Here is a 12717-nt window from a genome sequence, read left to right on the forward strand (position 1 = left end):
GGTTTGACTGTATAATAAGATGGATTGTGATCAACTTTCCTGTACCTTATTCTTTGCATCCTGAGCTGCCAATGATCTGCTTGGGCTTCCGGTCCTGCTCCCCTTCCCTGGGCTCCCGCTTCTCTTGGGGCTCCTCCCCCTGCTCGACGACAGGGTGGGGGAGGGTAACCCTTTGTTCCGTATGATCCTGTTTAGCACCTCCACCTCCCCCTTGTAGTAGTCTCTCTCCTCCTCCAGGGCCTTCATGTAGTTCTCCACCTTGGAGGAAGGGGCGCCGCCCTTCTTGGATTTGCCCCCTCCTCCTCCGACCTTCTTGCGCATCCTCTCCAGCTCGAGAACCAACTCCCGCTCTGAACGATGCGCCGACAAGAAAAAGACGATGAAATAAATTAAAATCATATGATAGGAAATGTACCAATACCAACATACTGTAGAAATACTTTATCAATAACATACTGAAACATGAGGCACCAAACAAAATATCATATAATATCATATCATATCATGAATATAATACAAGGGACAATACTGTAAATTCTGACATACCCAGTAATCATTAAAGATGCATAGTAGTAGGTTTTCATGGGGAATTTGACACTATTCAGGTCTTTACCCAATAACTGGTGTTGTCAGTCGCCAAAAGTGGACTTCACTTTTAGACAAACAGGTCTTGTGTGATGCACTGTGCCCTAGCTCACCACCTTAAATTTATTATTTTCTGGTGGGACCACAAGTTCCCTTCTTCAGAGACATTTGCACACAGATACATTAATTGGTACTAGTGTCACCAAATTATGATGCAATACACACGGACACTGACTACTATGTGACTTTAACACAAGTAGAAAATGCTAGTAATCAGTGATACAGTAGATTGAGGCTGGATGTTGTCAATGAAAGTTAAGACTTGGGTTGTGATTCAACAATATATAGGATCAAATTCAAGTATAGTGTTGGGTCTGGGGGTAAAGATGGGAGTTTGATTAAAATAGAAAATTTATGTCAAAAGCGGACTCTATGTTTTTTACCATTTGAGGTGAGTTTGTTGACCTGATGGCTAAGTTTCCTCTTGTCTTCCTGGATCTTGTCCGTCAGATTCTGAAGCCTCTTGAGGTCCTGGTGTTTGACAGCACCGTCTGTCCTCAGTGAATCAATATCATCCAGAAGATTTTTCCTCTCCTGATACACAATCATACGAAATAAAATAGATCAGAGATGGAGTCAATCAATAAGTACTTGGTACAGCTTCCTTTTGGCTTGATTATGATGCCATTATTACATTCACATGGAATAAAATAATTTAGGAAATAAATAAGAGTTGTGTCCTTAATTGTGTAAAACAATGAAGAGGTATTATTCATGTAGCTGTCCAAATATTCTTTTTGCATTAGTGCAATCAAGTTGGAATATTTTACCTATTTCTTTTTCTTTAGTTTTTAAGCTTAATCAATTAAACAACTGACATTCCAATTGCTTTTTGCACTGGACTAGTGTAGTCTTCTGATTGGCAAAGAAATGGACTGTCAAACATGTACATTGTCATGTTGAAACGATGGGTACAAATACGTAACTTTTTGTCTACACTTCTGTTTACAGAAACGACGATCTTATGCTTTGCTCTTCACAAACCATTTTTTCCTGGAGGTCAGGAGCAAAATATTGGGGGTCCGGCACAGTAGGTGCCTGTTGAAAAATGTGATATATTGTGGTCTGGAGCTATAGTGAGGCCGGGGTATGTGCATACTGGCCCCCTGGGGGGTGTTTCACAAAGATCCCAAGTCAAACCTAACTCTAAGTTAGACTTAAACATTATGGAGAGCCATTTGTAGCCTTAAAATTAAATATTTTCAAAAGCAAAATTTGAAGTGTTTTAGACTTTTCATAAATTCCACATCAAGAACACGAAATCTCCTTGATAATAGAAAATATGAAAGATGTGAATCAACATTTTATGCCTTTTAAAATAAATTTTACAAAATACCTTCATAGAAGTCAACATCTTTCAATAATTGTTAAGTCCAACTTAGAGATAAGTTCAACTTAGGATCTTTGTGAAACACCCCCTAGTCCCCTGTTTATATTGAAGATTACCTGTCTCAGTTGCTCTACTTCCACCTCTAGGTCTTTGATCTCCCGCGTTGATCCTCGGATCTCCGCCTTAGCCTCAAACAGATCCTTATCCGCAAGGGTCACGACACTGTTCTTATCCGCCTGCAGCCGTTTGGCGAGCCTGTCCACATCACGGAGCTCTCCCGCAAGCTCGTCATTGCGACCCGTGAGCACGATGTTCTCCTCGATGGCCGACTCACGTGCCAGGCGTGTGTCTTTTAACTCGCGGTCGAGCTCACGGTTTGCTTGCTGAAGGTACTCGATCTATTCCACACAAGAAATACAACTTGACTTTGAGAACATTTAACGGACAGGTTAAAGTTGACGTTAATAAACAACTGGTAGTCTGGGAAATCATTTTGTGGCATACAAAGATGTAAGGAAAGAAGTTTTCAATATATACAAAAATAAACAACCCACAATTTAGAAGCAAAACCTCATCTGTTCTGTTGCAAATGATCCAAAACTATGATTAAATTAACACCTCGATATCAAGTGTAACTCTCTATTAAAGAGTTCAGAGTGTTTAAGTTTTACAATTAATTGGACAAATAATGATCAAACTGGATCAATCTCAGCTCTCTTTCACAAGAAAGGGCCCAGCTATTTATATTATTATTAGGAACCTTAATCAGTAATTTTTTCCATGTTTACATCAATGAATCTCATGACATTGCATTATTTGCCCCAAAATCAGATCACATTCAGATGGTATACTTCTACCCTTTTTGTGCTAGCTTGGTCAGGATTAAGTCGGGGGGGGGGGAGGAGAGAGACCTGAGCAAAGTCATGGTTATGAACGAAGCTCTTTCAATACCCAGGCAACCAAGATAGTTTACACTCAGTGTTTTCAATCACTCATTTTCTAATTTGTTTATGAATGTATTGTTTTATCCTGTATGCCACATTGTATACAACATCTCCTAGCCTGCCCACATCTACCAGACCCTTGCACCCTAGAAGATCTGGGGCCTGTTTCATAAAACTTGCCATCTATAACTACTGCTAAATTTCTATGACAAATTTGCTCTCAGCCAATCAGATGCCATGATTTCAGTAGCTTATAACTGTAGCTTGTAACTTTTTATTGATATCAAGTTTAAAGAAACATGGCCCTGAAGCATCGACCCCCTGAGCAATGCAATGCATCCAACACTGGATTGGGACAATCCAATCAAGAGTGAATGTTGTTGCTTAGTGATTTAAGAAGAAGAAGATTTGTCAAATGAATACAAAATAAATAACAATTTTTTGAAGGATTTATGTACCTGGATATTGAGATGAGAAACGAGCCTTTCATTGCTGCGGTACTTGGCTTCCGTCGACATCACATCAAGAGGTCTACCGCCCTCTAGCTGACGACTCAGCCGGGATATCTCTTGATCCCTGTTGTCAACCTAGAAACGAATGGATGAGCAAAGGATAAAGATTATGAACAGCTCAAAGCCTGACAAACAGAAAATATCAAAATGAACTGAAGTAAAGAATGATAACGCTCCTGAAAAGCTCAAAATCAAAAAGAAAATAATATCTCACTTATTTCTGGGCATAACCACAACTTCAACAAGACTCTTGTGAAGGGGTTGACTGTGTAAACAAACAAAAAAACTATTTCAGCGGAATACAATTATGCCAATTTACCCCAAAGCCAGATGAACTTGAATGATGCAGGGGGCTCAAGAGTCTTTTTAGCAATTATGTTCATCAACACCTACATGTGTGTATTATCATCATTATAAGTATCATTGTATTTTAGAGATGAGAGGAAAAAAGGCTCTTTAATTTGACTATATGATTTTGTAGTTAAATAATTAAATTAAGATATATATATTTTTTTTTAATTAAGTTGGTCATATCAAATTTGATTAAGGATCAACAAATGCTCCACTATAGTACACTTCTGTTCATAAGAAAGCCACTACAGTGGAAACTCGTTATAAACTTATAACAAGGTCCTTGGGAACGAAAACATTACCTTGTTACCGTAGATCAGGGTAAAAAATATATATCACAAATATATAAACAGCTGGGACCAACAAAATCACTTTGCCATAACAGATACCTCATTAATATATCAGTACCGATATGCAATGTCCAGAGAATCGTCTCATGACTAAAGACTACTAGTAGTATACCTATTTATATCCATCGTTGTTATTGATATTTTTTTTAATAGCATTCTAAAAACTGGTAGCAAGACGTTAGATTTATTGGACCAAATATGATAGTAACCTGCTTATAAATATTCCTAAGTCATAAGGCCTGTCAAGAGTTCATTGCTCCTGCTATTCTACATGATCTAAAACCAAAAAGAAAATGTAATACATTTAAATAATGTTTGGCAAAACAAAGACAAGCAGTGATAATCTGGTTGAATGGTTTAAAAAAAAATGAAACACCCTACGTGAAATTCCTAACGTCAAAGACCATCTCAACCAAACAAAATTAAAAATGGGAGAAAGAGATGATTATTTGTACTCCATGAAATTATCATAATTGTGTAAAATACAGTGATACGCATACCTAATATTGAAAGCTTCTTGTCCCCTCCCACTTTTTTTTTTCTACCTGCCTGCCTCCTTTTTCTATTTTATAATCATTATATTTGTTTGCTAAAAATCTGATTACCGGTAGGCTAGCCTGCTAGCCCACAGAGTTTTCAAAACAGTGTAATTTCAACTTGTCAAATGTATAGAGAAAAAAATAAGAGTCTCCTATATTTTTCTCCTTCATTGACCCCATATATATGGACCGATTAATTATATTAGCCATATAATCATTGTCATTAGAATGTGTGTGGAAAATATCAAGTATAAAATAAAAATAACATATTGAAGGAACCGAAGCCCCACTTCCTCAACTTTATACATCTTGGATTTGTAGAGTAAAATGCTAAACTAAATTGATGAACAAATATTAGGGGAACTGAAAAAAGGCCCTGCCAAGAAACTTGGGATATTCGTTCATCATTTTGGTTTAACATATACTCTACAATACCAAGACAAATGTATACAGTGCAGTAGACGTCGTGCCTCAAATTGAATTGAACAGCTAGCCAAAAAACACCTGCCATCAAACTGTGAACGTACCGAGTACAGCGCACATCAACGGGCTCCGCTCCGCGATACTGCAACACACATGAAATCAATTTCTCTTAGACTACCATCCTACAAATTAGCTAATAAAACCAACATTTTATCTCACCCTAGTCCTCGATTTTGATTTTCTTCCGCTCCTCTGTCGTTCTGACATTTTGAGTACTCAAATTAATATCCATGCAAAGAAAATTGTAGTATAAAATAGAGCTGTACTAGCAGCCGACAGTGCACTCGGCTGTACAGTCCACGCACAGTCACAAGCACCAGCTGTTCTTGTAGTAGTACTAGTAGTATTTGTATTTGCATTCAAATCCTAACTGAATTTTTCACCGCATTCAACGATCGCGGTGTACCTTTTGACCCCTCCCTATTGTAAAATGTAAACAGAGATCCATCGATTTTTTTTCTCTCTCTCGTTCTCTTCATTCATTCCCAGCTGATGACCAATGCTTGCCAAGGACACCGCGCGCTTCAACGATCCCCAACAAGAAAAGAATGATTTATTACCCTAGCCATATTGTCATATATTATGTAAATGAGCAAAGTAAAAGAGGTGGACGTTGAAAAAAAATGGCTAATAGTAATATTTCCCATCAATGAAACACAGCGCGGCAACACTTCGCCATGCAGTACATAAAATGTATACTCCTGCCTAGCAACTTTATCAGTGGGTTGATCCATTAATCTATAGGGGGATTACGTGACGCTAAGTAAATACATGTACTGTAACTGTAAATATTAGGGACTTTTAGATTTGCGTAGCCTGATACGTGTGACGTCCATTCAAGTCAGTGCATTAAAAGGACGTCGACCGTAGCAATCCACATTGTCTTCGTGCAAATCTAAAAGTCCATATTTGCGGCTAAGTACAACATTTGCGCAAAGGGGAGGGGTGGGTCACGAAATACTAGTACATGTATTACAATGCACTCCGCGACGATTTCAAACTGACCGACTCATTTTATCCAGGGTGATAAATCTTCGATTCGATTTGATGTCGTGTGACTGGGAAAAAAGGCTGCATATTATTATACGATTTTGTAATAGATCGTCTCAAGAAATATTTGTCAGATCATTATTACATGTATCTGTTTTATAAAAGATATATATGTCCCTTTTGCAACCAACATCAAATTCTGTAGAACTTTGCAGGAATTATAACTACACTGTATGTTGTATGTTCTATCGGTAAAATTTAAACGTTAGCAGTGTCCTAATCTTCAAATTATGCAAGGAAACCCGTTTACGTGCTAGACTTCACTGTCAGACACTATGATTGAGTGACTGACTGGCCTTTTCTCTTCTTTGGTAATAACATACATGAAATGAGCTGTAAAGGGTTCATGAATATTTGTCTACATCAATAACCCACTTCTTGTAATGGCCAAAATTAAACTGATTGAATCTTTGCGCAGCATAAAACGTACGACCATTCGGTACAATGGTCTGAAAATCAGACTATTACTTACTGACTCTATAGCTCTTAAAGGCATCACACCAAGAAAAATCCATTACAACTGATAATTAGAACAAATAACAGATGGATGGAAAGATTATCTCATGAAAAACACGAATAACTTGCTGAGAAATCATATATAGATATCACGGAAAGGCGTAAAATGCAGTTTTGCCAAGACCCTTCTCGGACCTCTAAACCCCCGAACGTAAGCCAAACACACGAGCTGGCGAGCTCGGAATTGTGACGTCACATACTGGACACAATGACCAGCTCACCTATATATATCTACGGCAATTTGCTCGTTACTAATTTTGTCGTTCTTTCGCATTAGTTTACATTTCATTCAGGAGTGTGTCATCTTGAAACGTTATAGAAAACATTTGCGGTATTATCTTACTCTTTATGACGGAATTATAGGCTATAAACGTGGTTTAGAATAAGTTCAGACTAGTAGAATAGATTTGCGTGTTTGACGACTTTAGTTATAGCGGGGCCTGTGACTGTAGCTCAGTTCCGGAGTCGCTTCGGGGAGCTGATGTTGCACGTTTCGTTGACAACACTCCAAGGTGCAGCGGCGGCCAGCGCATCGCCTCAACTCAGCCAGTCAACATTTGAATCAAGGTAAACATGTTACAAATTGCAACTGTTATGATGAAATATTGTTCAAAATGTTTAACATGTCATACTCATGTAACTTTTAAAAATATATATGAATAGATCGAAATATAGCACTAACTAACTAGTAACTAACTCTGACCTGTCGCGAGCGATTCGCCTGGCCTGGTCGGGCGGGCTAGCTAGCTAAAATTCATGACAATAACACTACAGACTACAGTAATACTGACAAATTACTTTCAGTTAAAATGACTGCAAATCGTCGGGAATCATACAGTCAAAGTATATAGTTTTAAGGAGTGATGATATTTTTTCAATGCCGATTGATTTTCATTTGTCAACATGATGAAATTTAAATACCATTTCTCATCAACAAGCCTTTGCGTGGAATTTTAAGATGATTGATTAGACGTTATGTCACTCACTGTGCTATCGATAACATGATCTAAATTGTCTTTCTATACTCAACACCAATACTGACACGGTACTTTAAATCAACCAATGAATTATTTCCATAGTAGCCCTATTGACTTTCTTTTGATTTTATTTTTTTCCTTTTCTTTGTCTTCACATTCAAGCATTGGAGATGGATTTGACAGAAGATGGAGACCAAGACAAGCCAAAGGAAGTAATTAGGAAGAAGAGGAAAACTGGTTCCCGCTGCATTGCATATGGCTGTGACAATACCTTGTATAAGGGTTTCATCATGCACCTAATGCCAGGAAAGATGCCAGTAGGGCAGGAACAATTCGACAACGTTCAAAAACAGTGGATAACTTTCATCGGCAAAAAAAGAAAATTTGAAGCGAAGGATGCAAACACTTATTCCAAGATATTTGTCTGCAGTGGCCACTTTGTGCGTGAGGACTATGAGCAAAGTCAAGTCGAGATGTACAGAAGAGGACTCAGGACCCGGCCCCCTTCCCTGAAGAAGTGTTCCTTGCCTTCTTTGAACACTGCAGAACAGCCGTTCCCATCAGACTGGTTCTTGACTTCCCCAACTTCTCTATTCTCTTTGTCATCTCCGTCATCATCATCATCATCTACAGGTACATGCTCTACCACAACCAGTACCAGCTGTACAGTACCTACACCTGCCTTACACGAACATCTACCTCCTTCAAGTGATTCCCCCAGTCCTCTTTATACATCGCATGAGCCTGACATACCAAAGCGAAGCCGCAAGGAATCCATATACATCAGAAAAAGAGTAAGAATTTGATTTTTAATGAGACTGTTACTTAGTGTTAGTGTATTGTACCAGTAGATTCTAGTGATCATGATGTTAAGTTGGCATTGAGCATTTATGAAATGTTGGTGAACATCCCAGCTAAACTTGATTGTATCAACATTTTAAATAAGCTATGACCAAAGGGGACGATTATTTTTCCTCCCCCTTTTTTCCCGTCCTAAGAATTCAAATTATACATAATCAATTTGATCTCTTTCCTTCTGCAGGATGTCGATGCACTATATATTGACTATGTCAGACATGCGGATGAAGAGCGAGCCCAAGACATTCTTGAATGCTCAAAAGGAGTGCAGTGTGCAGTTAGTACAGGTGTATCAATTCATATCATTTTTTTTGTAAAGTTCAAATGAATGTATATTTATAACAAGAATGGATACTGTGACTTGTCCCTGTCCACCTGTATTTATTCCACTTTACTACATGTATGTTACATCACTTACATGTTAGTTTTTTCGACTACTCGTCGCAGCCCTAGTGCATACAAAGTGAAATATCATGTAAAAAACTAATGTGCATTTTTAGATGTTTTCAATTAAATTATCACATTGATATTTTAAAAGAAAATTACAAACTGTCAATCGAAATTTGTGATAAATCGGGCGCGGCACGAATAATCTCGGTCGTTTGTGAAGTAGGCAAGTTGGCGATTACTACATAACACTGAGCCAACAGGTATTACATGTACTCTCCCATGTGCAAGATGGTATAGGTATCGCACGTCTGTATGCTGCCCACTATATACCCAAGCTTGATCATCTTTAATTATAAAACTGACTGTATTTTTGTGGCAATGGTCTTGCAGTTTTGTATGTCCTTTCAATCTCCTTTTCCCCCTGTTTTACCATAATTTGCATTGAGATTACAACATACGCCATCTGAAAATTGACAAGAATTTCCCTAAATACAGTTCACATTTAAAGCTGCTATTATTCAACATTTGAGGATAAAATTCCATCTCTCTCTTTTCTTTCTCCTCATTTTAGACTGTCAAACAGTGCAAGCCTCCATTACCACCTGAGCCTGAACACGAAGATGACTCTGACTTTTGCTCTGAAGAGTGTTCATGTTGGGAGGGAGCAGATTGTTGTGCACATCAAGATCATACAAACTCCATCCAAGAAAGTCCAAGGAGCATGAAGCGGAAACTAGAAAAGGCAAATGATCAGCTGTTCTCGGTGAGAAAACAACTCGAGACATCTCAGGCTAAAGCACAGAGACTGAAGAAAAAGGTTGATTCTCTGCAGGAAGTACTGAAGACACTGAAGAAGAAGGATTATTTGACAGAAGAGGGGCTGGAAATGTTGGAAAAGATATGTGATGTGCCAGCAAACATAAAGAAGAGATTTGTCAAGTCAAGAAGAAAACTTGATCAGCATCTCAAAACCCACAGAACACAAAGAAAATAACCTTGAACCTGGCTCAAAATACCACTAGTCAAAACATAGTTTACACTCAGAAAATTGTCATTTATTTTAAAAGTCAGCTATGAACAAAAGGTCATCATACATGTTTTGAAAGAGTGTTATATCCCAAATTGTTTGGTACCTTTTTTGTGTGGTACATGTACGTGTTCACGCTTGGATGAACAGGGGGCATTGTTTCATTTGTTTGCGAGAGTGCAAAAATCAACTTGCGCAAAAGTATCAAAGTGAGAGAATTAATTGAATGCATGAGAGTGGTGTAGTGTGACGTCATCAAAAATAATGTCCAAATGTCGAAAGCCAATTACGGTAAATATGTTAAGTATTAGCTGAGATATGACCATCTGAATAAAAACATTTCCTATAGGAGCTCAATGTTATAATGCTCTGGCTCGTAATGTTATGAGCCAGAGCATTAACACTGAGCTCCTATAGGAAATGTTTTTACTCAGATCGTCATATCTCAGCCCATTCTTATCATATTCAATTGGATTTCAACATTTGAACATTATTTTTGATGCTCTTTCGGAAAATGAAAAACAAATTGAGAAATTCTAAAAATAGATTTGTATAATGTCACAGCTGCGGTACTATATTGCATTTACTTTTTGCAGAAACAAATTCACACATACACACACATGCGCGCACAAATGTTCTTTGATATTTGATATGTTTGGCAGATGATTAATTTTGTTAGGGATGTTACTTGGATATGCAATGACCGAATTAATAGCCAAATCCCAATTGTTTCATTCAAACAACACATGTATTACTTTGGCGCAAGTTGATTTTTGCATTCTCTTAAATATTGTCTCCTGTTTATCCAAGCATGAACACATACCACACACAAATGATTTGAGATAAAACACTCTTTCATAAGATGTATAATAATTTACTGTTCATAGATGATTTTTAAAATAATAATCAAGGTGTAAACTTTTTTTGACTCACACTGTACAGGTATTAATCTGACAGATTAATGTGTTTATAAGTTTGTAATGAGCTTGCTGCATGTGTGAGCAATTTGCCGGGTTATGGGGCTAATATGTAACAAGTACTCTATTACTTCTGGTAGTACAGCACATACAGGTATACTGAATTATTGTACTAATTTATTACTTGCCAATGTTTTGCCAGTTTTTACGCTTGACCACTTTTACATTGGTTGTTTATTGATGTTGTATAACTTGAATTGTTTTTGAAAAGAATAAACATGGAACTTAATGTACAACAATAATACCAAGTCTATCCAATTTTATTTCAGGATTGCATGAAACAGGTTGACCTAGTTTCCCTACTTTTCTCTTTTTGCGTTTTTTTGTTTGGAGCCCGCAGTAATCATCTCTCAAAAAATTTAATTTTGAGATCCAGATTTTCTGCCTTCAGCGATCCTCTGTAGAGCGTCAAGATTTGTTATGTCACATGTGAGACACAGCTAGCCATAAAATTGCATTTTACGCCTTTCCATGATATATATATGATTTTTCAGCAATTTCATGGTGTTTTTCAATTTCGAGAGAAAATCTTTCCATCTATACATGTATTTGTCCATAATTATCAGTTGTCATAAATTTTCTTTGGGTGACTACTTTAAGTGGGGAATGTCAATGTTTGATAGCATTAAGAATATTTAGAATTCTAAGGTGAATTTTTGTACAAAAAAATTGTGCATGTTGTTTATTGTTCTTGCCTTTTTCTCTCCATCTGCCTCCCCCTTCCTCTCTCTCTATCTATCTAATTGTCATACACACATGTACTTTAAATGCATTCAGCAATTATTGGTTAGTCACCCGTACAGTAATTAATTCCAAACCACTCAATATTTCGCATAAATAGCAGCAATAAGAATTCTGATAAAAAGCCAATAGTTCTGTCGTCTTAACAACAAGGACATTATTCTATACAAAACAGTCCATACATGAGATGGCCTCTCACCCCAAAAAAATGCTTTAAAAAAGTGTATTTTCTCTCTTTTTAATAACTTGCAACGTCTCAAGTTTAAAATGAAGTCCTTTATGACAGTAGCTCACTGCTCACATCCAAGAAAACACCAGTTGAGAGACAAAAATAAAAACATTCTTTAACAAATTTGGAGATAGCGTAATTACAATAAAGAGAGATGGATTCCAGATATACATGTAGACCACTAGTGGTAAAATTGCAGTTCAAGGGTTTTGGGTGCAAAATATCCATTCAATATTGTTTAAATAATTTACCATTTATATTGTAACATAACTAGTCCAGTAATTTAGTAAGACGTAGAAGGCGTTATAGTTAATTGTGAAATATATATGTGTACATCGTGAGATGTCAGTCAGTCAGCGTTGAGCTGTCGTTGGGACAGGTTCTATATAGTTGTGATCTGTGAGTCAGCGTTGACCTGTCGTTGCGACAGGTCCGTTACCAGAAACGAGTAAAGTTACTTGAACTGCAGATACTGTGCAAGTGTTGTTTCTTGAGTTCCTGTCAGACATTCAGTGATGGCGGGAGTAAGTGAATGAGAGCTAGTCCACGTTATTCTTACACGATATACTTTTGTGAGAGCCCACTAAGAGATATAGTTGATGAATGATTGTCGAGAGCGTGAACCGGGTTTTGAGAGACTGCAAGGCAAAACCGAATCCCGGCAGAGCCCAGTTATGCCACAATATCAATTAGTTGGCAGTTTCCCAGCAAAATTTGTATTATCATGTATTAGTCAAAATATTCTTTCACAAGATACCAATCTTCCATTTTATTTTTTGAGAGGGGGGGGGGGGTTTC

At 37.4% G+C, this 12717-nt stretch overlaps 2 protein-coding genes across 3 annotated transcripts in view; one reads left to right on the forward strand and one right to left on the reverse strand.

Annotated features, from left to right (window-relative positions):
- Positions 1–12717, reverse strand: part of LOC115922291 (centrosomal protein of 135 kDa-like) — a 35931-nt gene that overhangs the window by 17446 nt on the left and 5768 nt on the right. Inside the window, exons 1-5 of one of the 2 annotated variants that reach the window (XM_030980914.1) lie at positions 5314–5473; positions 3378–3506; positions 2092–2373; positions 1029–1179; positions 46–350 (exon numbers count right to left, since the gene is read on the reverse strand). In XM_030980914.1, the coding sequence (XP_030836774.1) occupies positions 46–350; positions 1029–1179; positions 2092–2373; positions 3378–3506; positions 5314–5361 (915 nt within the window). In that variant the 5' untranslated portion in view covers positions 5362–5473. Of the gene's footprint in view, positions 1–45; positions 351–1028; positions 1180–2091; positions 2374–3377; positions 3507–5313; positions 5474–12717 lie in introns of those variants that run through there. The other variant, XM_030980913.1, reaches the window with a different exon arrangement.
- On the forward strand, positions 6918–12387 carry LOC115922292. The gene is made up of 4 exons (XM_030980915.1): positions 6918–7287; positions 7860–8491; positions 8740–8842; positions 9517–12387. Exons 2-4 carry the CDS (start codon positions 8436–8438, stop codon positions 9937–9939), a joined length of 582 nt encoding a protein of 193 aa, XP_030836775.1. The 5' UTR covers positions 6918–7287; positions 7860–8435; the 3' UTR covers positions 9940–12387.

The sequence above is a fragment of the Strongylocentrotus purpuratus genome, unplaced genomic scaffold, assembly GCF_000002235.5.
Source record: "Strongylocentrotus purpuratus isolate Spur 01 unplaced genomic scaffold, Spur_5.0 spur5_scaffold_11, whole genome shotgun sequence".
In the NCBI taxonomy this organism is placed as follows: domain Eukaryota; kingdom Metazoa; phylum Echinodermata; class Echinoidea; order Camarodonta; family Strongylocentrotidae; genus Strongylocentrotus; species Strongylocentrotus purpuratus.